The sequence below is a fragment of the Notechis scutatus genome, chromosome 3 (genome assembly GCF_049901735.1).
Source record: "Notechis scutatus isolate UNSWTSFEM ecotype Mainland chromosome 3, rNotScu1.2, whole genome shotgun sequence".
Lineage (NCBI taxonomy): Eukaryota > Metazoa > Chordata > Lepidosauria > Squamata > Elapidae > Notechis > Notechis scutatus.
In genome coordinates, this window is record NC_142011.1 from 79815429 (window position 1) to 79842612 (window position 27184).

General features: G+C 38.5%; 1 protein-coding gene and 1 long non-coding RNA gene across 4 annotated transcripts; one reads left to right on the forward strand and one right to left on the reverse strand.

Annotated features, from left to right (window-relative positions):
• Positions 1–1876: 1876 nt before the first annotated feature.
• LOC148131248 (uncharacterized) lies at positions 1877–2830 on the forward strand. The gene is made up of 2 exons (XR_015748625.1): positions 1877–1995; positions 2662–2830. It is a non-coding gene; the product is annotated as an uncharacterized LOC148131248 (long non-coding RNA).
• On the reverse strand, positions 2755–25834 carry MCOLN3 (mucolipin TRP cation channel 3). 3 transcript variants are annotated; one of them, XR_015748624.1, is made up of 15 exons: positions 25425–25832; positions 17916–18139; positions 16520–16687; positions 15860–16013; positions 12753–12837; positions 12579–12675; positions 11426–11525; positions 10765–10877; positions 10525–10674; positions 9883–9984; positions 9638–9760; positions 8459–8665; positions 6859–6989; positions 4352–4600; positions 2755–4079 (listed from the first exon to the last, which is right to left on the reverse strand). XR_015748624.1 is itself a non-coding variant. In XM_087960559.1 (14 exons), exons 2-14 carry the CDS (start codon positions 18135–18137, stop codon positions 4594–4596), a joined length of 1659 nt encoding a protein of 552 aa, XP_087816685.1. In that variant the 5' UTR covers positions 18138–18139; positions 25425–25834; the 3' UTR covers positions 2755–4593. The 3 variants fall into 3 exon arrangements, 2 of the variants coding, with proteins under 2 accessions (XP_087816685.1, XP_026529946.1); XM_087960559.1 differs by having other exon boundaries at positions 2755–4600; positions 11426–11521; positions 12575–12675; positions 25425–25834; XM_026674161.2 differs by having other exon boundaries at positions 2755–4600.
• Positions 25835–27184: the final 1350 nt, after the last annotated feature.

Below are 27184 nucleotides of genomic sequence, written 5' to 3' on the forward strand. Positions count from 1 at the left end.
TTAGTGATTTTGTTTGCCTGAGTTGTATTTGCTTTTGTCCTTATCTGAGGTTTGTCATCAAGATAATGACTTTCCTGCAATTACAACTCTACAGAGATCCAGTATAATTCTATCTGGAATGTAGTTTTCGGAGAGATAATGGTGGTGGTAGATCTACAGCCGTAACAATTTCCATAGGCAAATTCAACATGACGTAAAGATAAAAATGGTCTTTTATAGACTGAAGAAACATGTCCAAATTGGATTGTGCTCTTTACTCTTGAACAAAGTTTTTTTCTGTCTTAAACAGGCCACTAAAAAGCAACACAAAAGAAATTAATTATAGCCTAACATATAGGGTTTGCCTGAATAATAATTGTGAAGATAGTTGTGCCTGGCTCAGAAATGTTAATTCTAGCATTTTCCGTTCCCAACTTTATTAGATAAATCTTTAAGGGGAGGTTACTTTTAACATTTAAGTTTTGAGTTTCAATATTCTCTAGTTGGATTTGACAAGACTTTCACTCAGTCCAATTTGAAATGAGAAAAATACACCTCAATTTTATTTGTATTACTCTTTCATAATACCATCACACAACGTGGCATATCTGTTCACTACTGCTGGTTACTTAGGGTAGGAAAAAGATAGTTGATAAAAAGTTTTAAATAAAGCAGAACAAAATATTGTTTCCAATCATACAACTCTGCAACTTTATATTCTCCTTCCTTTGGGAGATTCCTCTAGGCCCCAACTCAGATATATACTTTTTGGCCCATACTACAATATGAAATCATTTTTAAAATTACACAAAGATATTACTGGATAAAGAAATATTTATTTGTAGTGTTAATATTATGTACCATTCAATCATATTTGGATGTACATTCAAAATAATATATTAATTTCTACAGTATCATTTTACAAAATGAGAAGAGCCAACAAATTTTATACTTTCAAAAGTTTGTACATAGTACATTATAATATCTTGTTTTGTCTTTTGTCAATAGTTTGTGCTGTAATTATTGCTTCTGCATCTGAAAATTTAAGTCTAAAAATAGATTTTCTTTATTTTTCAGATTCGCTTTCCAATATAACATGACAAATTAGACATCCATAAAAGTCAGGTTTCATTTCAAGATGTTTATACAATTATTTAACAGTTCTAAGACAGGAGAAAGTTAACTATAATTAAGCATATTTTATGTTATGCCCATTCTTGCTCTACTGCAGGCAGATAGCATTTACTTAATATAAAGATTTGAGAAACACATTGCACTGATGATACATTTATTATGTACTGTAATCAAATATTCATTTCTCTATTACTGAATGATTTCTTTTTATCTAAGAATAGACCAAAGAATTCAAAGGTGTGAATCCAATTATTTCCATCTACTGTAATTGGAAGAGCATCAAATAAAGACAGTACTGAACTTTAATGACTGACGCGGTAGGAAACCTGCGGATTGCAGGTGGTCTCCATGTTGTTTTTTCCCCAAGCTCTGGAGCCCTCTAAGATTACTATGCTAAATCAAGCAGTAAACCACTGAATGACAGCCATGAAAGATTCCAGGGGAGGCATGAGAGGTAATAATTAAAAGAGATACATTTGTCTTCAATAGTTTGATGTATCATTTTTACTTGTTTGAAAAAAAAAAACTACTTCAGAAAGCTCCTTGAAGGGCTGAAAATCCCAGCTTGGTCCTTCCAGTAACAGCCTCTCCTGTGGCCTTTGCCAAAACCAGGATAGCATATTAAAGATAGACAATAGTCATTAAAGTTGGCTGTAACTGGATAAAAACATTACTTAAACACATTTAAATATATTTGTTTCTGAAACTTTGCTCAAATATGCCCTTTCCAGTTCCTAGGGGAACTGTTGAGCAGTTGGTTCATCAAAAGTCAGGACACTTGCCTAGAAAGATAGAAGCCCAGTCATTTCCTGCTTTGTTGCCTGTGGTCTGCAGATCATCTGCCACAGCAAAATGTTAGGAAATTTGTGGTCTAGAGCAGTGGTCCCCAACCTTTTTTGTACCAGGGACCGGTTTCAAGCAGAAAATTTTTGCAAGGACCGGGGGGAGAGAAAAGGAGGGGGGCTTTTCCTGTCGCCTCAGCTATTCCGAAACGCCCGTTTCACCCCCACCCCGCCCGCCCGCTTCAATCCACAGTGTCCCGTTCTGCCTGCCTGCCTGCCTGCCTTAGTTTCTGGTTGTTTGGGAGCAGCTTCGGCTGAGAATAATAACTATTCGCTCTTTTACTCAGCCGAAGCTGTTCCGATTCAACCATTAACGAAGGCAGGCAGGCAGGCAGAACGGAGCACTGGTTGAATCCCACGCGGCGGGCGGGCGAGCGGGCGGACGGGGTGGGGGTGGGGGAGAAACGGGCGCTCGGGCGACAGGAAAGCCCCCCTGCTTCTTTGAAGCAGTTTCTTCCTGTGCTGGTGGAGGAGCGAGAGAGAGACTGAGAGAGCTGACCCAGAGAGAAGGACAGGCTTCGGTTGCTTCCTCCCTCCCCTTCTTTCATTTGTGTCCTTGATCCCTGATCCCAGCAGCATTCACCGAAGGTGAAGAAAGCCGCCATTTTTTTTAAAAAAAAAAATCTTTGCGGCCCGGTAGAGAGTGCTCCACGGCCCGGTACCGGTCCGCGGCCCGGTGGTTGGGGACCCCTGGTCTAGAGTACAGCCACTAAATGCCGAAGCCCAATACTGTCTAACAAATACTTGTCATAAAAGTCTACTCCTAGTGAAACTGTTTCTTAAGAGCAAACACTGCAAGTTTCTTCTTTCCTATAATTAATTTTAAAAAGAGATTAAACCAGTACAAAGCTTAAGTTTTAACCCTATGATCTAGGGGATTTTGGAACTAGAGGATTTCCCCTCTAAGGAGAAGAATCTGGCCTTGATGTGAGAACTCTTCAAGACTCAGTCAGATTCTGATGTTAATGAACCCTGACTTCAGAAAGAACTAGAAAGGGCAGGCTCAGGGAAGGTGTTGATTCCTTAAAGCTTGTAACAACAACAGTTGACTTACAGCAGTTCACTTAGTGAGTGTTCGAAGTTACAACAGCACTGAAAAAAGTGACTTATTTTTACACTTACGACCATGGTCACATGATTTACATTCAGAAGCTCAACAACTGACTCACATTTATGATGGCTGCAGTGTCCCAGGAGTCGTATGATCCCCTTTTGTGACCTGACAAGCAAAGTCAAGGGAGAAACCAGATTCACTTCACAACCGTTGCAGAGATTCACTTATCAAATGGGGTAACAAAAGTTGTAAAATGAGACAAAACTCACTTAACAAATTTCTCACTTAGCAACATAAAATTCAGGCTCAATTGTGGTTGTAAGCCGAGGACTACCTATACTGGCTTGGAATGGACATACATTCTTTTCCATTCTTCCGAGCACGACAGTAATCTTTTTGAAAATAACTCTTTCCTCTCTTCCAACAGATCTGTTGCCAGCGCGATTTTAGAAATGCCCAAGCCTCCAATGTTAGAGAATAAGATTGACTAAGATTGCTGTGGCCAATGATTTCTAGTTACTCTTTTGCAGATATATTCTCATTCATCTCAGTGTTTCAGATGAAATCCTTAGAAGACCAATGTGGGTCCTAAATGATGTTGAACAAATAAAGATAAGATTTTGCATAAAGGAAAATAACTTTTTCTGATACGAGGTATGATATTTCCCTTTTTAAGGTCAGTTTGCTACTAGCTAACTTATTTAAAATATGTCTGTGCATTTCTTAAAATAGTAAAATATTAAGTTAAGAACGTTTTTCTGGTACAGAGTACCCAGGACATTAACAGTTGTTAAGGCACCGGGCTAGAAATCAGGAGCCTATGAATTCAAGTCCTGCCTTAGACATAAAAGTAATAGATAAGAGGCTGATTAAGTTCCAAATAGGAGTCCTTTCATAGAATAATTGAAATAAATAACAAGACCAAACATGTTTTTGTTGGCTGAAGAACTAACAGATTCACAAATTGAACAGATTCAACAACCAATTAAACGTGGAAACTAAATCTAAAAGTTATCAAGTTGTGGAATCCATCAGGAAAAAAATGTAATTTGATGGGGACCCAAAATCTACTTTTGGTTCTCCATTATCAATCTTCTTCAGTTCTGTAGTATGCAAGGAAAGGGGGTATGAATCATTTTTGTAGTTTTATTTTCCATGTATTTTATAAACAACTGGGAGTCAAAAGTCCTTTAGTGACCTGTGTCAAATCATATGGAGAGAAGATACTGAAACAATCTGCTCTTTTACTTTTCTGGTGATTTAGAGATACCTATAGAAAACTGAGAAAATCTTGTGTGATTAATTCATGTAAGTTATTCATACATTGTGCCTGTAACATCACAATATGATTTCAGTTTCCCACTGTTTTTCATAACAAGTTTAAACTGTCCATTATATGGTAATTAGGATTCAATTTATCAAGCAGAATTAACATGATTACTAGCACATATTCCAAAAACATTCATGACAGTGTTGTGCCTCTTATATTTGAATGTCTTATTTGATTATTTCTCAGTGAATCTGTGGTGATTATTCAGCTCCAGAATCTCCAACTAATTTCAGCAATTATTGCCAATATTTTTATTAAGACCTAAAGAAGGGGGAAAGGAGCAGAGATATGTTATCCAACTACACAAAACATATGGTAAAGAGAAAACATTTGGCCCCATTTTACAAAACAAACAAGATCTATTGATCTAAAGAAAATAATTTTAATAAAACAAGTCACCCTGAATAAGAAGGGCAAGGTTAGAAATCTTAATGTTAAAAAAAATAATTAGTGGGGATAATCACAATTGCTCAGTTTACAAAAATATAACTAATACCTAAGTTATCTTATGCACCATTATTTAAAACGTTCACTGGTATCTTTATTCCTCAAGCCCTCAGAAACAGTTTAAAATAAATAATTGCTTTCACTTCTGACAATTTGCAATGTTTAAAAAACATTATCTATCTATCTATCTATCTATCTATCTATCTATCTATCTATCTATCTATCTATCTATCTATCTAATCTATCTATTTACAGTATCTATCTATCATCTACCGTGTTTCTCACATAATAAGGCCGGGCCTTATTTTTTTTTGAGCCCCGAAAAAACGGCTAGGCCGTCTTTTCAGGGGGGTGACTTAATTCCCCCCCTTGCATCCTCGCCAACAGCCGCTCCTAACGGGTGATCATGGCGAAGCGCAGAGAGCTCCCTACTCCCACCTTTGCTGCAGACACCTTTGGCACCCGCCACTGTTGCTTTCCCTTCTGCCCATTCCACCACCACGTTTGGAGCTGCCGCTTCCGTGTTTGGAGTGCCGCCGCCATTTGGAGCTCCAAACGCGGAAGTGGCAGCTCCAAACATGACGGCGGGCGATCTTTTTATTTTGGTCCGCGCGAAGTTCAGAGCGAGCAAGAGAGGGAGACTGCGATGCCTCCATCCGAGATGGCAACCTCACTTGTGGATCACAACGTGGCTGGAAGCCCGAATCGGCGGGATACGATGGCAATCTTTTTGGAGCGAGAGGAAAGGGAGAGAAGAGTTGCAAGGCGTAATTTGCAGGAGGAAGTGGGTGTACCCCACGGCAGGGAGCCCAAGGAAGAAGGGCCGGTAGGCAACGGAGAGCGTCCCGTAGCTCCGGAAGCAGCCTAGAGACGCGCCCGGGAAGAGGTGCAGATGCTGCCTTGTAGTCCCCAAACCAACTGCGTGCGCCGCCTTTAGTTATGTGCGCTCCGCGCTTTGGGCATCTCCGTGTGATCGCGACCCTGTCCTTTCCACCTGGCGCCCTTGCTGCTTTCTGGCTCTTTAGCAACCGGCTTCGCGTTTGGAACACGTTCGCGTTTGGAGTTGGTTTGGGGACTACAAGGCACAAGCTGCCACTTCCGCGTTTGGAGCTCCAAATGGCGGCGGCACTCCAAACACGGAAGCGGCAGCTCCAAACGTGGCAGCGGAATGGGCAGAAGGGAAAGCAACAGCGGCGGGTGCCAAAGGTGTCTGCAGCAAAGGTGTTTGGTGGGAGTAGGGAGCTCTCCGCACTTCACCATGATCGCCCGTTAGGAGCGGCTGGTGGCGAGGAATTCCTGCCCGCCGGGCGCTCCTAACGGCAAGTCTCCCGCCCTTCCCCCTTATTTTGCATATTTTAAGATAGGCCTAAATTTGGGGGGAGAGGCTTAATTTGATTTTATGCCCAAAAAACATGCTGGGCCTTCCTATTGGTGGAGGCCGTATTGTTGGAGAAACACGGTATCTATCCATCCATCCATCATGTTCCAAGAAGAGAAAGTCCCATCACCCTTGTTACATTAAAAAGGGAAAGATGAAAAGAGAAAAGAACTAGTACCCTAACAAAACTATTCAAGCCAACAGATTCAGAGCAGAAAAGGAAGAATTTTGGGGGAATTCTCTTTGATTGAACTCCTGCTCCATTCCTCTAGGCTCCTGAGAGGAGTTGCAGAGCTGGCATGTCAGCATTTTATCTATTTGCTCAAGAGCCAGAAAAGTTATGGCATGAACTCCTCTAATATGGAAATGAAAGCAGGATGTTTTTTGGAGAAAAAAATACCTTCCATTTACTAAAGCTGGAAATAAATTAGCTCAGCTTTGTAACGTGGCTTGACATTGAGGGATCATGAGAACCCAGAGCAGCTTTCAAACCAGTGCAGGATCACTAGGCTTATATGGAAGTGCCTACAGTTTCATTGGATTCAAGACTGATGTTCGGTTGACCTGCTTTCTGTTCTCATAGCAGCCAACTTCAGCTTTGTACCCAAGATGGAATATGGCATTGAAGAAAAAGGAGAAAAAAAGCACAAGCTACCAGATGATGCAGCTGTCACCCAGTTCTTTAGTCACTAACCTTTTACAACAGCAGAAGATATTTATAGGACTCTCCTCTTCTAATCTGTATCTTCCAGAGTTTGGCAGATCTTTGCACTGGGCTATGAATGAATGAAGTTCTGTCTCTGGAAAACCTTCACACTGGTAATGCTAAAAAAAAAAAAAGTTGTTATGTTGTAGAACAACTCCAGTGGATATTAAATGGCTATGAAAAACACAATTTTTAAAGAAGTATTGGATGAGGGAAAATAAGGAAGGCCAGACAGGGTTTCTCTTGGTGAGTTAGAAGCCATCAAATAAGTAGAAAACGGAGGTTCTCGCACCCTATTTCTCATCTTCCTTCTCCTAAGATTCCACATAAGATTGGAGATTCGGGTGGACTTGTAAACTGCATTTTAACTGGTTTAAAGCACTGGTAGAAATGACAGGGGAACACAACTTGGGGGCTCAGGACTCCAGGCAGACTCTAATTGCCTTGAAGGAAATACTCAGATCTCCTCCAAATGATGCTGCTAAATTGTTCATATGAGAGGAAAATTCTGAAATCAAAAAGCAAAGTCATCTTCTCCAACTCTTTGTGATTTACATGGATACATCCATTCAGTTTTATTGCCCAGTAATGCTAAGAATGTGATGTGGTTCTACTTCCAGGATGGTTTTTCAACTTCCCACAGCGCTGGATTTTTCAACTGGTCTTCAATATGAAAGCTAACCAGAGCCAAACCTGCTTTGTCCAATCGTAAGTTAGCTACTGGTAGGTGCTGATGGCTGCTAAGGCAGTTATTAAATACATAGAGAGGGAGTAATCATAGGAACTGTGTTGAATTAAATGTCCTTGTAATTCAATTTAAATGTAACATTAACTTAAAATTTTGTCTTGTTCCCTGGGGTCTTCTCATGTCGGTATTGCAGGAAGGGTGCTTGATGGCTTTTCATTTCATTTCATTTTTATTTTTTTGTACTCGGTTTAGGGCCTACAGAGGACATTAGGAAGTTGGAGCACCCAAACTATTTTCTGAGGAGATTCCCTCATATTACAGATTAGACAATGGAAAGGGAAAAACAATTGTTATCATAGTTAATGTTGCCCAAGAGAAATTAAACATAGAAGTTTAGATTAAAGTAGAGTTGGGAAATTAAGCAATAGGTTACAGCTTTAAACCACATTCTTGGTCATTCTTTAGTACCAGTCCCACCATGCTAACAAAGAAAATTTAAACACAAAAACTTGTTTTCACTACAGGAGGAATGGAATAAATCAGGGGTGTCAAATTGGTGGCCCACAGGCCGGATGCATCAAGCACAGGCCACACCTACCCCATGACGTATCATGAGTTTGACACCCATGGAATAAATGACACTGCATCGTAATGTCATCATGCAAATGATCCTTTCTTGCTTACTTGCAGTAAATATGAACTTAACAGAGCTCTGTGTCATTTGTATGCTGATGTCATGATGTCACACTAAATTCTTTCAAAGGTGTAGAATATCTCTGTATGCATAGAAGACTAATGAAATGAACAAAATCATTTGATATTCAGAAAACTATTTCAGAACTTTTTGAAATTCACATTAAAAAAATTAAACGTAACATCCTATAGTAAACGTCTATGTACCTTCACTGTTTCATACGTGTCCGTAATTAGGGCAATGAAGAGACTCAGGACCATGTAGATAAAGAGGCTAATGAAAGAGTAGAGGTAGATCCGACTGAACAGCCATACCAGGTAGCTTTTCTGTTGCATTTTTGCAAAAGTAGCAAACATGTCATCTCCATTTATCAAAGAGAAAAGACATTCAGAAACCATATTCAAGGTGTGGAACTAGAAGAGAACAAATATTCAGAAACCAACAAATAAAAGAAAATTATTTCAATTTTTGCTCCAGTTGTTTAAAAAATACTGGCCAAATACAATAAACTACAAACAGATGTTTGTGAACATGTTTTACTCAATAACAGCATTTGAAAAACTGGATATTACAATATTTTATGAATGTCTGCAACAATGTCTCAGTTAATAGAGAATATATACTTATACATGAGAACTCCAGATTCTGGTGAGAATGTATAGTTATATAACTAAAAAGATATAATTAACCCACATTACGTATCTGATATTAGCACAGTTGAGAAAGTCCAGAAATATTTCACAAGAAGAGTTCTCCACTCCTCTATTCATTGTAGAATACCTTATGCCACCAGACTTGAAATTCTAGACCTAGAAAACCTTGAATTACACCATCTTCGGTCTGATCTAAGTATGGTATATAAAATCATACATTGCAACGACTTACCTGTCAATGAATACTTCAGCTGCAACCATAACAACACAAGAGCACACAATAGATACAAACTCAATGTTAACTGCACCAAACTTGATTGCAGGAAATACGACTTCAGCAACAGAATGGTCAATGCCTGGAATACTCTACCTGACTCTGTGGTTTCTTCCCCAAACCCCAAAAACTTTAACCTTAGACTGTCTACTATTGACCTCACCCCTTTCCTAAGAGGTCTGTAGGGGGCGTGCATAAGCGCACCAACGTGCCTACCATCCCTGTCCTATTGTTTCTTTTACTGTATTTTTCTTATATGTACCCATTTCATGTATTCATAACTATGTATATACTTATATCTATTATCTTGTAAGTGATTGACAAATCAAACAAACAAACAAACAAATAAATAAATAAATTGGCCTGTTCAGATATCTCGGCAGCAGTCTCATTTTGTTAACATTTGCGCAAGACACTTCAGATACAAAACTAGATGACAAACATCCCAATCACAGTACCTTAGCATGATATGGTCCCAGCACAATCCAGCCACAGAAGCAATAACCCAGATAAATCATAGCTGCACAGCAACAAAATCGAATGACATTGGGCAATGCTGCACGGAGAGTCAAAATAAGCAGCTGAAAAACAAGGCCCGACAAAAACCCAAATATGCTCATTAGATTTTTCCAAAGTTATTCAGTACCACCAGACAATAACAGAAATAAATACCAAGAGCATGAAGGTCCCAGAAGGTACTTACATTATATTTCTGGAAGAAGCTGAGGTATCGGATCATTCCAAGCCACACAAGCATGGTGGAAGTTCCTAAGAGGATACTGCAGACATCATAGCTTGTCAGACTCTATATGAAGATTAAGATGATGTTCAATAAGTGACACTGACTGAACTTCAGGTGAGATGCCCAGAAGAAAAGAACTTTCATATTCATTTTAACACTTGGGGACACCATATTTTCTTGACTTTTGATACTGAGACGGGTGGCATATAAATAAATATTTTTGCTGGATTAGCAGATAGGCAAGACCATCCCTGGAAGGTGAGTACACCTTATGACATTAAAAAAATTGAGTAAAAAATTACAGAGGGCTGTTTCCTGATGGACAAAGAGCACAAGTGAGCTGCACAATAAGTTAATAGACTTTTGATGATGTGCACAGATACTGCTCATTCCTAATTTATAATGCCATTACCATGGATAGGTAAAATATACAGCTAGAAAAGTCCTTTCTCTGGAGAAGCAGTTTTCTCAATCTGACCATTTCTCCCAGCTGAAGACTCGACTGAACTACGAAAATAAGAAATTCAGGTTGGCCAATAAGATTTAAATTTGGACTTCCAAAACTGGAACATAGGTCATCTAATCAGCATGCAAGTCACTTACCTTAGCTTGTATCTCCATCTTTAATGTAGAACCAACTATGGTAAGAAGGTCGCTAACGATGATCATGATATACCATCCATTGACAAATTCCATCAGATCAGAGAAAGATACTTCTTTTTTATAGTGATCTTGGAAAAAAGTCACAAATTCCTAAGATGTGTGTGTGGACAAGAAAAGAGAAATTGCTGTTGAGAAGCTGCAATTACATTTATTAAGAGATACTGACAAACATAAGCTTACCCTTTGTAGATGAATTCCTTTAATTACAGATCGTGTACAGAGAATCAATGATGCAAGACATGTCAGTATGACAAAGCCATCAAAGATCATCATGTAGTGGGTATTCTTCTGTACTGGGAAAAAAAGATTGATTTACTTATCTATGCATAATAGTTAACCTGATACACTCTGAGGACACATACTCATTTGTGTCTGTAGGGGAATTTTCTTCGTGAAATTGCCTTGCTAATAATGGAGAAGAGGCTTCCATCTTACTTAATCTTTCAATACATGTCATTGAAAAAGGGAGCGGTGGATACTTAAAGGGTTCAGAGCCATCAAAAAGAATGAATGCTTCACATCTTTTGGTAGTATAAAGAGAACCCCTCCTCTCAAGTTAGTTGTTTGCATTTGGGGCAAATTTTCCATCGTGGATAATTCCCTTCTAATATACTGTAAATATTAACCATATAGAAAGGGATTTTTAAGGACTATAGGAAACGATGAATGATGTAACACACATTCATATTCAAACTGTGTGCTCAGTTGACGTATACATTTTAAAAACTCCAGTTACTGCAGATTATCGCAAATACTGTATTCATGCATTTCTAGGCCTTCAATAAAACCACTAAGCACTAAAGAAGTAAAAACAAAAGTATATTTTTTTAAAAAAACTTACTTGATCCAGAAACATGCCAGTCTTTACATTCCTTGATGGCAATATCATTGTCTAGGCTTATTTTAATTCTTCCACTATGAGCTTTGTTATCAAAGACTATCTGTAGATATTGTGGAGGTAGAAAAGATGCTATTACTATTATTTCTAAACACGTCTATCCCTCACTAATTCAGATGTTGAATTTGAGAATTATCCATCTAGCAAATAAAAACATCTGAACAGTTTAGGCCAAATGCTTGGGTAATAAAAGCAATTATCTATCTATCTATCATCTATCTATCTATCTATCTATCTATCTATCTATCTATCTATTTCTCAAAGAAGACATAAATACTTATAGTTGAAGCTTGAACTATAGCTTGAAGTATATCTTTGAAGCAGTATTGGCAAATAAGAAGCAAATCCTGTAGAAAACAGAAAATGCTTAAGTTTTTTTTTTTTTTTTTTTTTGCACATGCATTTAGTTCTGTCAGTGTACCATTCTTACCAAAATCTAAGTAGTTTAAAAGTAAGATGGAGAAATAAAGACTATATTTGAATAATTCTAAAACAAAACTTAACAAACTGTGAGAGAACATAACCCAATTTCTCCATCTTTTATAAATATTGTTTTATAAATGTTGCTATTCTTATCACTATTTGGGTTTTATTGCACTTTTCCATCTGAGGAGTATTCAAGATAACTACCAGCCACCATCAACAAAAAAGAAATAGAAACAAACTTTAAAATTAGAATACATAAGCAAAAGTATTGATATTAACACAATTCAAAAAACGAACACTGTCTAGAAATATGTTTTGAACTTACTAAAAGGAGAAAAGGTGAATTACTGAATGGGTATTTGCAGCTGTGGGCAGGCAAGTTTCGCAATAAAGCACTGGTGCCTGCCTCTTGATGTAGATTCAGCTTCATAATTTCAGCTTCATTCTCTACTTCTCCTAAGTTAGTAATACACACTGCAACAGTCCACTTTAAGAAGTTGACACAATCTAGGCCCATTTCTCCCATCCAAACCTGCCCTTCAGAAAAAGACTAATTACAAGTCTTCATCAGGAATTTTTACTTGCTTTTCTACTCATCATGCTATCTAGTTTATCTTCAAATAAACAACCAAGCTCAGAAAGTTTCAAGGACTCTATATTTTTAACTTACTGTTAGTGTGAAATCATAGCAGTCTGGGAGTTCGTGTTGTCGAATAGTCTGGAGATTAATGGCCTTCAGTTTGAACGTGAGTTTCAGAGTCACAAGTCTAGAACAGAGACTGAAGCTTTATTTCACCATTACCAAAAATATTCAAGAATACCAGCAACTTTTATTTCTCCTCACCTATGGAAGTCTAAAGTGAAATTGAAAGGGGTCTTCCTCAGTGTCCCATTTTCCAGAGGTAGCATTGGCTCCACATAAAGACACTCTGTGAGAAGATAGATGGTTTATATAGAAAATACTCAACATTTCATAAGCTGGCGAAGACAGAAAATCAGTAATAACAAAACGAAAGCCAGCTTGGTCATTAGTACTCTTATCTAAATAATATGAGAAGTCAAATATTTCTTGATACTTGCATTAATGTATACATTTATTGAACTTCTGCCTTGTGGGAATTCTTAATAAAGAATCCCTGAAAATAAATTAAAAAATAAGTTCAAAAAGGAAATTTTATATTTGACCCACAGGTATTGATCTGTGGGTCAAATATAAAATTTCCTTTTTGAATTTATTTTTTAATTTATTTTCAGGGATTCTTGATTAAATAAGAATTCCCACAAGGTAGAAGTTCAATAAATGTATACATTAATGCAAGTATCAAGAAATATTTGACTTCTCATGTTATTTAGATAAGAGTACTAATGACCAAGCTGGCTTTCGTTTTGTTATTACTGATTTTCTGTCTTCTTCTTTTCTGTCTGTAGAATGGTACTTCAATGCAGTTATGGTACTTCCATCTAAATGAAATGAAGAAACAGTAATTCAAAAAGTCCTTACAATTATAATGTACTGTAATTACTGTATGTAATGTACTGTAATGTACTACATATGTTACCTATTGGTTCATGTAATTGCGTACACAACAGTCAAAGGACTGTTGAAAGATTGAGGGTTTTTTTCTTGATATATATATATAAAAAAAACCTCAATCTTTCAACAGTCCTTTAATATCTTTCAAACACAGTAAGTTTGAGTTAAGGCATTCTCATAGAATTCAGCCTGCGGTATTGTTTGGAAATGTTGTGCACATAGGTTTACTACAATAGTTCACTAATAACAGAGATTATTATTTATGTCACTATTTCCAAACTCCAAAAGGAAGTCAAAATGCTTCTGAACTACCATGTAACAGCCACTACCAAGAATGCTATATGTTCAGTAATATTAATGTTGAGCAGGTAAGACTGACCACTCAAGTTTGTTCACAAAGTTTCAGAGGTCCAGAGGCAGGGCAGTCAGCCAAGATATTTCAGTATTTGCCTAAAGCACCTGAACCAAAGAATGGCACCCTGCCCAGATCAGGCACATAAGCTAACTGGATTTGTAAGTGCATCGCAGGGTGACATTTTTTTTCAATATATCAGGGCAACAGGGTAGCAGTGCAAAATAATCCACACAGCAAACATTTCTGTCATCCAACAGGTTACTAATGCTTTCTATCACACATCTGCAGTCTGAGGTAACTGTCTCACTTTGCCTAATGGTAAATCTCACCCTGAACCTGAATCACCAGTCATTGTTGAGATTATATGACTGATGCCTGCAATGTTGAGTTGGCAAGACACTTCTGTGCATGCCTCTTTCTGAAAGAGGGATGGCAATCTCTTTTGGTTTTGATTATACCACTGTAGCTTGCAAGTAAATATACCCTTAAACTCTGTTCAATAATTATGAAGAACCGGCTTCCGATTATAACAGAGTCATTCACACTGGCCCATGAGTCAGCAACTTTTTTAAAAAAGACATTTTGCTTCTTGTCCAAGAAGCTTCTTCAGCTGAGAAACTTCTTCAAAGAAAAACAAGAACGTCCAGTTGCCTCTTGAAAAAGCACCTTTGGGACAACCATGACCTGGATGACTGAGAATCTCCATAGACATAAACCATGTACATATGGAACATATTAGGTCTGACTGAAACTGACATCATTTGAGTGACATGGGGCAAGGAATTAAGTCAAGCACTCACATCACTACTGCAGTTTTCATAATGACTTAAACAGGACTCTAATCTACAGGTAGTCCTCACTTACCAACCGCAGTTGCTAAGTGATATAGTGATATATATGATATATAGTCATAAAGTGAAACATCACATGACTGTGCCATGCTCAGGATGTCAGTTCCACTGCAGTTATTAACCAAATCACCTCAGGTTGTTAAGCGAAATGTTATGTGACCATGACTTGTGACTTCCTGCCATTTTCCACAATGATTTTGCTTGTTGGAAGCCAGCTGCGAAGGTCTCAAATGGCAATCACATGATCATGGGATGCTGCAATCTATTATAAATACATGCCAATTGCAAAGCAATTGGTCTTAAACCTACCTTTTCACTGTGGTCATAACACTGAACTGTTGCTGAATGAAGCAATTGGTAAGTGAGAATTATCTGCAATACTTGAGTTTCTTCCTGTACAGTGTGCCTTATATCTTAAGTGTCTATCCATTATACTGTAATGTTAAATTACATTACAGCATGATGTTAACTATACCGTAATGTAATGAAAAAAACAATTACTACCAACCTGTCTTCAATTGAGGACCCGTATGCTGCACGAGTCAAAAAGAGGGCTGTGAAAATATTTACAGACCCCTCACATCCCAGACATAAACTGTTTCAACTCCTTCCCTCAAAACGCCGCTATAGAGCACTGCACACCAGAACTAGACACAAGGACACTTTTTTCCTGAACGCCATCACTCTGCTAAACAAATATTTCCCTCAACACAGTTCAATTATTTACAAAGTCTGCACTACTATTACTGTTTATTTTCTCATCACTCCTTATCACCCATCCCCTCCCACTTGTTACTGTATCACTGTAACTTTGTCGCTTGTATCCTTACGATTTATATTGACTGTTTCCTAGTATGATTTGATTGCTTATTGTACCCTATGACTATCATTAAGTGTTGTACCTTATGATTCTTGACTCTTGATCAATGTATCTTTTCTTTTATGTATACTGAGAGTATTTGCACCATGACAAATTCCTTGTGTGTCCAATCACACTTGGCCAATAAAGAATTCTATTCTATTCTATTACTGGAAATTGCCATTTATTAGTATTTGCTTTTAAACGCTATGACTTTCTTTGAGTTCTCTCTCTCTCTCTCTCTCTCTCTCTCACCTCGCTTTCACTCTCTCTCTCTCTCTCACTGTCATTCTTCTCTTTCTCTCTCACACACAGAAACAATCTATCTGATTTGAGAAGTTCAGTATATCACCAGTTTCAATTTCTGGGTCAATATCGAAAGTATCATTTCCAGGGCTGATAATTCCTCTCTTGTAGAAGTACTGACATATTGCCATGGGCATCTCTTCAGATCCTCTCTTTTCGTAGGCATGATTTCCAGCAGAAATAGTACGCAGCTGTAAGAACTAAGCGACAAGGGACAACCAGTTAATGGAGCTGCCTGATAATTAAAACTGAGTTAATTAGAGAGGCAAGAGGATGTCTGTGATGGAACATTTCGCTTTTCAGATTTATTGACCTCATGAATCGATTTACAAAGACTAAGGTTCAAATAAAACTCAGTGACATGGATTCAATTACAGAAAACCTCATTTTTATGGGCCAATTGGCTGTGTTACATTTATCACATAAAGCTATCATGAAATTAAAAGGTCTTCATCTCTTGACTCGTTAGAGCCAATACAAGCTATACGGTATAAGAAAACCAATCTGATTTTCCTTCTATTCATATCTGTTCACATATACTTACTTGGCTTTTTTCAAGCTTAGTTTAAACTCGGTGTATATTTTTACTTTTATACAATATAAGGATGCTATATATATATATATATATATATATATATATATATATATATATATATATATATATATATATATATATATATATATATATATATATATAAATTATTACCTGGTTTATTGTGAAGGAGATCTGGTCATAGACCTCAGTTTGCGTGTATACTGCATAGGTGTCATCCATGCTGTCTGTATAACCTTTCAGGAATAGATGCTTAAAGGATATTGTGTTTTCTTCTTTAAATGCAACCATCATTTGATTGCTTAACCCAAAAACTACAAGCTGAAAATAAACCCCACCAAAAAAGTTATATATTAGCAGTCTATAATGTAAACTTTTCTCCACAAATATTGATCATGCATTGATAATTACAGCCCAAGTCATTAAATGTGGAACTCATATGTTATATGAACTTATATGAACTTATTATCTGTATCAATAGAAAGGGAATATTTCAGCTAAAATACTCAATAAGTCCATTCTGACCACAAGTACATTAATGTGTATAGTTGATGGAGCATTCTGAGCTAGTTCTATTCCTTCCACCATTCCCTATTCCTTCCCTTGGTAGATTCATCTTATTCTGGGAGTATGAAAGGTATCTTATAAATAAATCAGGAACTAAGCACGTAGAAAAGGAGAGCTGGGTAGTATCCCTCCTATTTTACGAATTTTATTTTCATTCAGTGGTCAAAGCCTTCTCTTCTCCTATATTTATGTAACTATATTCTTGTTACACTTATAATTTAGCCCAGTTCAATATTACAACTGTATTATTCTTTTTGATCTTGTATTTGGCTTGCTGAATAAGAACATTGGACAATATTAGTATAGTTCATATTGGACATTTTCATACTGTATTCTGAAAATACAGAGAGACAATAGTTGATGAGCAATGAGCATTTACTAGAAGGTTGAAGACTGACACATATAATAATGAAATGAAACAAAACTGCAGTTGTAATCTTGATATTGTTCATTGTCTCTACTTGACTAATGGTCTATTTTGTCCATTACCCCAATTCAGCACCCATCAGATATTTGGACTAAAAATCCTGTAATTCCTAAACGAGATAGCTATGTTAATTGGCACTCATGAAAGTTCTTATACAACACTGCATTTATTAATTGAATTATGAATTATTACAAATACAGCTTTCCCCTTTGACTTTGCTTGTTGGAAGCCAGCTGGGACGATTGCAAATGCTGATCACATGTCTCTAGGATTATTAGTATATATGCTGGTTGCCAAGCGCCCAAATTCTAATCACATGACCGTGCCATCGTAACTTCAGGCAGCTGCTAAACAAATGGTTATAAGTCGAGGACTATCTGTATTATGGTCTGAACGTTTCAAATACCATACAGATGGTTCTGAAAAAACAAATTCTCAAAGCGACAGTAAATCAGGGTTGCCACTTAACTGGTTATAACTTCTTGAATTTGTACTGTAATAACTAAAAATGTGTGAGTAAAAAAATAATAATTGTACTGCAGCTCTCTACCTCACCTGGATAGTAACCATGGCTATTTTCAGGATTTGTATGCCAAGCTTCCATGGTTTCCTCCCTCGAGCCCAGAATTTTTCACAGGGATTCATAAAGAAAAATTTAAGTTTCCTTCTCAACTGATCTTCTAGAAGCAGGCACATTGATGAATGATGCTTTACATTGTATAAGTTTTCATCATCCTGAGTATTGCAGCTGCCCAAAAGCACTTCAGGATTTTCCATTGCTGGAACAGAAAAACATTAGCAATTTTGGACTGATTAACCAAAAATACTATACATGTATTTGTGAGCACATCTAAAACTCAAGCTGATTGTCTCCTTTAACAATGAGTGAGCGTTTCAACTCTGAGTTTCACCTCTGAACTACAAGTATTACAGCACCTTCCATGCCAGGTTATAGCTAGCCAATGTTATTTCAACAGCTAATCATAGCAGTGAAAAAGATATTAACAGTGAAGAAAAATCAGTTCTCCCACAGTTCTCATGTTCCTGTCATAAAAAGCACTATTTTTGGAACCAAACATAAGGAAGTTTTTTTTCCCATAAACACATTATTTTGTATATCAGTCTTCCTGTTTAGATTTTACAGTTGGATATTGTTTCTCAAAAAAAAAATTTTTTTTTTAATTTCTTTTTTTTTTTCTCCCTTACGTGCACATTTATCCTTGGCTTTTGATTGATTTCTGCAACATCATGAACGGGCTGGGAATCACGGCTTCCGAATGGTCTAAAACAGTGGTCGCCAACCAGTGGGCCAGGAACCACTGGTGGTCTGAAAGAAAATGTTGGTGGTTTGCAGAGAAATGTCACCCCCAAAGCAATTAATCCAGAACACAAGGCTGCACTGCCTACATAGCCCGTGGAAACACAAAGCTTGCATCACTTGCATTGCGAACAACAAGTGGTAGTGAAGGGAGGGAGGAAAGGGCGGAGGGGGGAACTTGCCCCACTCACCCCACACACCTCGCCTGGCCACTGGGTTGCTTCTTTCTGCTTCTTTTTTCTGCTTTTGGCTGCATGCAAGGAAAGCAGCAAAAGTCTTTCTTTCTCTCCCCCAAACTCCGCCAGAAATGAGTCTTTGGGACCCTGCAAGGCATCCTGCTCCAAGAGGCTGCACCGGCACAACAAGTCTCACAAAAACTCATTTCTGGTGGAGTTTGGGAGACAGAAAGAAAGACTTCTGCTGCTTCTGCTGCTTTCCTTGCATGAAGCTAAAAGTCTCTCTCTCTCTCTCCCCCTGAGAACGGAGCTGGAGACGGTATCCTGCAATCCCAAATAAAGAATGTTCAATCGGTAGGAAAATGGGGTGGGGAATTTTCCTGCAACCTTTTTTTTTTAATTTTCCCAGGGTCACTAGTCTGCGGGATTTAAAATTATGAGTTTGGTGGTCCCTGAGGTCCAAAAGGTTGGTGACCCCTGATCTAGAAGCCCAATAAATGAATAATTGTGTGTTCTTTAGGAGATGTGTATTATATGGAACTCCATTCTATTTCTTATTCTCATACAGATTACCCTTTCAGAGTAAAGCCACAGAACAAACCAATTTTTAAATCCAACTTCTTGAAATGCTGTGAGCCAAGAAACTTTAGCATATTGGCAGCCTTCCATAAGCAACTTCCCGGGCTTCTTAGTATTAGGAACCCTAGAAATTACAATATATTCTGTTTTCTCTTAGAATACAAATGTCACAGAATCTGCTTGAACTTCCTTCTAGTTCTATTGACTCTCTCCTTCACAGAAGGCAAGTGAATTATTTAGTGCTGTATTTGCAACATTGGCCTTAATATATCACAAGTTTTTGGTAGAGGACAACACAGTAAAAGCAGATGCAGCTCCATTCCTAAGTAAGTGTGCTCAGAGGCTGGTCCCTCATCTGAAAAATGCTGCTTTCTCCCATTCATGTCTGGGTAGAAAGACAATAGGTAGGAAGCAGATCCACAGCGAGAATGATGACAAGGTGAAGATATTAGAAAACCAGGTTAACTGAATTCAATGAATTTACTCTTAACAGATAACAGATAACAGATAATCAGAGTTGGAAGGGACCTTGTAGGTCATCTAGTCCAACCCCCCGCCCAAGTGGGAGACCCTACACTATTTCTGACAAATGGCAGTCCAATCTCTCCTTGAAAGTCTCAAGTGATAGCGCTCCCACAACTTCCAAGGGCAAGCTGTTCCATTGATTAATTGTTCTCACTGTCAGAAAGTTTCTCCTTATTTCCAGGTTAAATCTCTCCTTGTTCAGTTTCCATCTATTATTCCTTATCTGGCCTACAGGTGCTTTAGAAATAGCTTGACCCCTTCCTCCCTGTGGCAGCCCCTCAAATATTGGAAGACCTCTATCATGTCTCCCCTGGTCCTTCTCTTTACTAGACTAGCCAAGCCCAGTTCCTGCAACCATTCGTTATATGTTTTAGCCTCCAGTCCCCTAATCATCCCGGTTGCTCTTCTCTGTACTTTTTCTGGAGTCTCAACATCTTTTTTATAATGTGGTGAGCAAAACTGGATGCAGTACTCTAGGTGGGGTCTTACTAAGGATTTATAGAGTGGTATTAGTACTTCCCTTGATCTTGATTGTATCCCTCTGTTAATACAATTTAGGATTGCATTAGCTTTTTTGGCTGCTGCTGCACACTGCTGGCTCATATTTAGCTGGTTGTCCACTAAGACTCCAAGATCCCTCTCACAGCTACTGCTATTGAGCCTGGTTTCACCCAGTCTGTATGTGTACTTTTGGTTTTTCTTGCATAAGTGTAGGACTTTACTTTTCTCTACATTGAATTTCATTTTGTTAGATACGGCCCAGTATTCTAGTTTGTCAAGATCCATCTGGATCTTGAGCCTATCTTCTTGGGTGTTAGCTATTCCTGCCAGCTTAGTATCATCTGCAAATTTGGTAAGTTCCCCTTCTATTCCCTCATCTAAGTCTTTAATGAAGATATTGAAGAATACTGGGCCTAAGACTGAACCTTGTGGCACCCCACTGCTTACTTCCCTCCATGTAGACTTAGGCCCATTAAGGACTACTCGATGAGTACGGTTTGCTAGCCAGTTGCGAATCCATCTAGTGGTGGTGCTCTGTTCCACTTTTTTCTAGCTTACTAAGAAGTAGGTTGTGGTCTACTTTGTCGAATGCCTTGCTGAAATCTAAATATATTATGTCCACAGTATTTTGCTGGTCTACTAGTTTAATCACTGTGTTGAAGAATGAAATGAGATTGGTTTGGCATGATCTGTTCTTAACAAACCCGTGCTGACTGCTAGTTATTATTTTACTTGTTTCTAGATGTTGGCAGATCTGTTTTTTATTATCTTTTCCAGTATCTTCCCGGGTATTGATATTCGGCTGATTGGTCTATAGTTTCCTGGGTCTGTTTTTTTTCTTCCCTTTTTTGAAGATGGGAACCACATCAGCTCTTTTCCAGTCCTCTGGTAGTTCCCTGGTGCTCCAGGATTTTTGAAAGATATGGTGCAGTGGTTCTGAGATGACCTCTGCCAGCTCCTTTAAAACTCTGGGATATAATCCATCAGGCCCCAGTGATTTGTTTTCATCAAGATCAGACAGGTGTTCTCTTACTATTCTTTTGCTTATTTTAACTTTCGTTTCTGGTCTGTCTTTTACAGTTATGTTTTTGGTGGGTTGAGCTATAGTTTCTTTTTGCGTGAAGACGGATGCAAAGAATGAGTTAAGCAGTTCTGCTTTCTCTCTGTTGCCTGCTACTTCCTTGCCATCTTCTATCTTTACAATCAGTTGACTGACTGTTTCCTTGGTTTTTTTCTTTTTATTTATATGTTGGAAGAAACTTTTTTTAATTATCTTTGACTTTTGTTGCAAGTCTTTGTTCGTTCTGAGCCTTTGCTATCCTGACTTCGTCTTTGCAGATTCTGGCTATCTGCTGATATTCTGCCTTAGTTGTATGTCCTTCTTTCCATTTTTTGTACTTGTCCTTTTTTTCTTTCAATTTGCCAGAGAGATCTTTGTGCAGCCATGCTGGTTTCTTCTTGGATTTTCTGTTTTTCTTTCTCAGTAGTATTGTGCTGGTCTGGGCTTCTATGATCATACTTTTTAGAGTTTCCCAAGATTCTTGAATTGTTTTCCCCTTTAGGATTTTCATCCATGGAATATTTCCCAAGTTCTCTCTGAGTTTATTGAAATCAGCTCTTTTAAAATCCAAGACTCTGGTGTCATTATGTTCTGTTGCTTGTATTTGTGTTATGTTGAATTCTAGTATGACATGGTCACTCTCACCCAAGGCTCCTGCAGTTTCAACTCCCTCTATCACTTCTTCTCTGTTTGTAAGAATTAAGTCCAGCATGGCTGTCCCACTAGTTTCACCCTCTACCTTTTGGACAACAAAGTTGTCAGCTAGGTTGGTTAGGAACTTATTTGATTTCTCACTTGGTGCAGAATTAGTTTTCCAATTGATATCAGGATAATTGAAGTCTCCCATTACTATAATTGTGTATTTCCTGCATATGTTTGTTAGTTGGCTGGCAAAAAGGACATCTATTTTTTCTGCTTGATTGGGTGGCCTATAATATACACCTATGGCCATGAGTACTGTACTCTTATATGCACGTACAGTACTCTTGAGTACTGTACGTGCATATAATTGTACTATTGGTATTTCTATGAAAAACAAAAGAAGCAATATTTGGAGAACAGGTTCCTATGCATATGAAAGACAAAGAATATAATTTATAATGCAGTATCTTCCTTCCCTTCCTTTCCCCGGTCCAGGATCTATATTATGTGGTAGATTCCTCAATTCATTTCTTTCTCTCTCGAAAAGCACCAACAAACAATATCATATCAGTAGATGTACAAAGCACAAAACATATCCATGTCAGAAATTTTTATATCAATGAGATATGTTGATATATGCAGGTAAATGGGAGAAAAATCATTAAAAGTGATCTCATTTGACGCTGGCATTTAAATGAGAAGTGATTTTCTGCTCATTCTAAAATATTAAAATATTTTTATATATGAAATCATTTTGTGGGATCTATCATATTTGGGTAAGGTGACTGTCTATTCCTATTGCCTTATTAAAGTCGTATCAATCCAGTAATACTGCCAACCCAATAGGGATGCTCACAATCTCACAAAGTACAGTAAAACCCATGCAAAACTGGTCCTAATCCCAATTTATTTATATAAATGTTGTGGTCCACTTATTAAATATAATGCTAAATATTCTCTTTCTTTATTGATTTACCCTTAAACTGTCAAATCAGAGCTACATGAAGTATCTGTATGCACAGAGTTAATTAGTGAATATAAAGTCCCAGAATCCACTTTTGGTACCATCATTTGAAAGTGATCAGAATTAGTTTAGTTTACTTTATTGTCACTGCACCTCGTACAACGAAATCAAACACCATCTTCAGTGCACATCATGACCATGAAAATAAACACAAACACACATCCTTCACCCTTCACACATTGAACCCGAAACCCCCGACACCACATCAACACAGCACTATACAGCAGAATTCAAAAGAGGTACTGCCTGAGATAGAAGCTGTTTTTCAGCCTATTTGTCCTTGTTTTTATTATTCTTTATTATTAAAAAAAGAACCGGAAGCCAGTAATGTAATCATATCTTTAAGTTGAATTTTATTACTGATGACAACATGGATAGATTTATAAGGTGGTTTTTTGGGGCTACAATATAGAAATGGTCTTGCCACTGCCTTCTAGGATTTTTTAACTAGCCTATACATGAGATTCTTCACAGACTTCCATCTAAATACTAATTACCAAGTAGTCCCAACTCCACTGTTCAACTGGACAAGGTGGTATCACTTGTTGAAACTCTTGATTTAGTTGGCCAGATTTTTCAATTCAATACAATTACTATATTTTCCATGTAATTATTAGGCTTGTATACAGGGAGTTCAGAGTAGCTTTATTAAAAAACTTAGCATGGTAGATTTAGCTGGGCATCTATGGTTTGTCAACACTAATATATGAGTGTCTCACAGAAGCAGAATCTAAATTTCTGACACTGAGTCTCAATTATTCTAGCTACTGATGGATTATACCATACCCTGTAACTAAAAACCACTTCAAGGAACTAAACTGTTCTATAAGCTAAAATTAAAAAGCCAGCTGAATCTGAAAAGGGTGTTATGATTAACCTTGTACTACTCAGTTGAAGTTAAAAACAAAGTTCTAGAAAACTTTTGTTCATTCACTTAGACATTGCAAGCATTTTAGCTTCTTCCACAATTTTGAAAATTATTCATGTATCCTTCAAATAAAAAATAGCCTCTTGGGTTTTTTGTCTTTGTCTTTGTAGATATGCAGCGTGATCATGCTTGTGGAAATGATAAATAGCCATGACTCATCTGCATAACCAGTAACATAGTGTCATTCATTAAATGATTTTAAAGAAAGGACATATAGAATTAATATTACCTCTACAATATAACATAAGACAACAATAACTCCACAACAATTTTAATCTGAATGGGAAGGAATATATTTTAGCATCATCCAGGGTTTTTTTTATTTAAGAACTCTCCTCTAAGATGTCCAGTTGAAGAAACTTAACACCAATTACCTAAAAAGGAACCTACTGTACAAAGAAAGGGCATATAGATTTAATATTACCTTCACAATAAAACATAAGACAGCAATATATTCATATAACTTTTCATTTGAAAGGGAAGGAAGGTATTTTATTATTATCTGGGGTTTTTTAATTCAAGAAATCTTCCAATTGAAGAAACTTTTTAAAATGCCAATTTATCCAAGGAGGAATCTAAAACAATGCCCACCTATCTAAGAACTTAACCTTAATTAGAACAATGAATATTTCCATTAAGCCAACATAGGCATACAGGGGTGAATTAAATTAGGTTTTAACAGTTAATTGACCACTTCTATACAAATTGGTATTTGAATGAAACTACAATTTTGAAGGAAAAAAGGATGCCACCTTCATGTTTAGATGGCATATACTTCAGTATGTGCAATTTTAGAAAAATCATTTCCTTCAGGTAGCAGCAGAAAGAGGGGAGGATGTAAACTTAAGAGTTTGTCTGAAGTACAGAAGCATCCTTTTTGAGAAAACAAACGTGACATTAAATAAATATTAAATAATAATTATTAAAAAAATACTCAAAAACCGCCCAATTATGAGAGAGAAGAAGAGCTTTTTTAGTAGAAAGGTTTCAAAAAATTAAATTAAATATGTTGCCCTCCCTCCTTCCAGCGACAGCGCTCAGTCCTGGAATTTTACTTCTTCGTCCTTTATAAACCTTCCTCGAAAGGTTCCCGGGGCACCAAAGAAAAGCAAGCTTCGTCCCGCGAAGGGTCTGCTTTAAAAACACGGCTGGGACCCCCCGCCTCTCCCTGGCCTAGATCCATAATTCAGAAGCGCGATCGGATCCCACCACAGGCAGTCCATTTTTTCCTCCCCTTTTTCTCTGTTTAGGAAGCCTCTTGCTCCCACCATCCAAAGGAAGGACATAAGCGCCCGCCGACCCCAGACTCACCTTTCCAAAAGAAAGTGGCACCGCTGGTGCCAGGGCGCCCCTCGCGTGCCTTGAACCCTTCCCTTGCCTGGGGAGGGGAGGGGAGGTGTTTTGTTGTTGTTGTTGTTGTTTTAGACCTACTTCAGCCCCGGCAGGTGAAGCTGGTTTCTGGAAGCGAGCGAGCGCCGGGGTTGCCTTACATCGCCGCCAGGCAGAAGAGTCACCTGAGCCTCGCGCCAAAGCAAAGGCGAAGCGACGCAGGACGTGGCGGCTTCGGCCCAACACCGCTGCCAGAGCCGTGCCTGGGGAGCATCCCCAGAAGCCGGGCGATGAGAAGCAGCCGGAGATTGCAGGAGGGAGAAGCTGCTCCTCTGCGCCGGCGTCACGTGACCGAGGAGAGCTTCTTCTGCCGCCCGCCTCGTCAGCCTCCTCCTCCTCCTCGCCCAAAGGCAATGCGATCCGAGGCCGGCCAGCCAGCTGCCCCGCCCGGCCGCAAACCGCGGCAGGCCTGACGGATTGCTTGGGGAGAAGGCGGCATCTTCTTTCCATCGCCCCAGGTTTCCTAAATCGATCGTTTTGCAAGCTGCCTCTCTCTCCAGACCAGGAGCGGCCCGAGGATGAGGTCTCCATTTGGGACAGAGATCCAGAAGAAGACCTGATTTTCCAGATTTTGAATGGGGCTGTAATGCACTGAGAAACCGCCCCTGCCTGTAAACGGCTACTGGATTAAAGTGACTTGTTATTAAACATGCTACTAACCCTACTTCGATAGCCTTACTAGTGCCCATCTGTCCCAAAGGTGCTTTTTAAGGAAACAACTGGACTTGCTTGTTCTTTGAAGACATTTCACTTCTGATCCAAGAAGCTTCTTCAGCTCTGACAGGATAGTGGGGAATGGGAGGATTTATATCCTTGCAGACAAGCTAGTCATTTGCATCCTTTTAGAGAATCCTTGAAGCCCTTGGAGGTTTATCTGTGTCCTGAATAGTGCTCCTGCTCCCTTTGAATGGTGTAGGAGTAGGAGTGGATTTCCAGAGAAAAATGGCAGACTACAGGAACTAGGAACACTACTCGGTGATCCTGAAGACACAGATAAATCTCCAAGTGCTTCAAGGACCCTCTAAATGGATGCAAATGACCAGCTGTCTGCAAGGATATAAATCCCATTCCCCACTATCCTGTCAGAGCTGAAGAAGCACCTTAGATGAGAAGTGACATGTTTTCGAAGGAAAAAACAAAAAGGTCCAGTTGCCTCTTGAAAAAGCACCTTTGGAATAATCATGGCCTGGATGACTGAGAATCTCTACAGGCTTATAGTGGCCATTGGAAATTTGCCCCCAGTGTTTATAGTTTTCTGCTCTACAAAGCTGTGTTGGTAGACCCACACAACAAAGGAGTACACTTTCAAGCAACTGATGAACATGACCACCAATCAATCAATTCAATTCAACCTTTATTGTCAATGCACAACGTGTACAATGAGATTGGCTGAGCCTCCCTTAGTGCACTCCCCCCAGCATAAATACGTATCAATAACTCACAGTGGAGAAAGAAAATCCAGAACCCAATAAATTGGTGATGGCTAACCTCTTTGTTGTCGCGTGCCAAAAATGAGCGTCTGTGCCCGTGACAGCGCGTACGCATGCCTGCACCCATAATGCAATGCACGTGCGACCCCCCTCCCACTCCCCCACCCCCCTGCGCATGCGCATACAGCTCCCGCATCTGCCCTGCCCCCCACGCATGCACAGATAACTGAAAATCGGCTGGCGGGAAGCATA

What these genes read in the sequence shown, in the direction of transcription:
- MCOLN3 (XM_087960559.1), bottom strand. Translation starts at nt 18,137, where the DNA reads ATGGAAAATCCTGAAGTGCTTTTGGGCAGCTGCAATACTCAGGATGAT. An exon ending in CTGGCATGTTTCTGGATCAA is followed by an intron (nt 10,878 to 11,425) that starts GTAAGTTTTTTT and finishes TTTTTTTCCCAG; the next exon opens with TACAGAAGAATACCCACTAC. An exon ending in TGGGACCATATCATGCTAAG is followed by an intron (nt 8,666 to 9,637) that starts GTACTGTGATTG and finishes GTTCTCTTCTAG; the next exon opens with TTCCACACCTTGAATATGGT.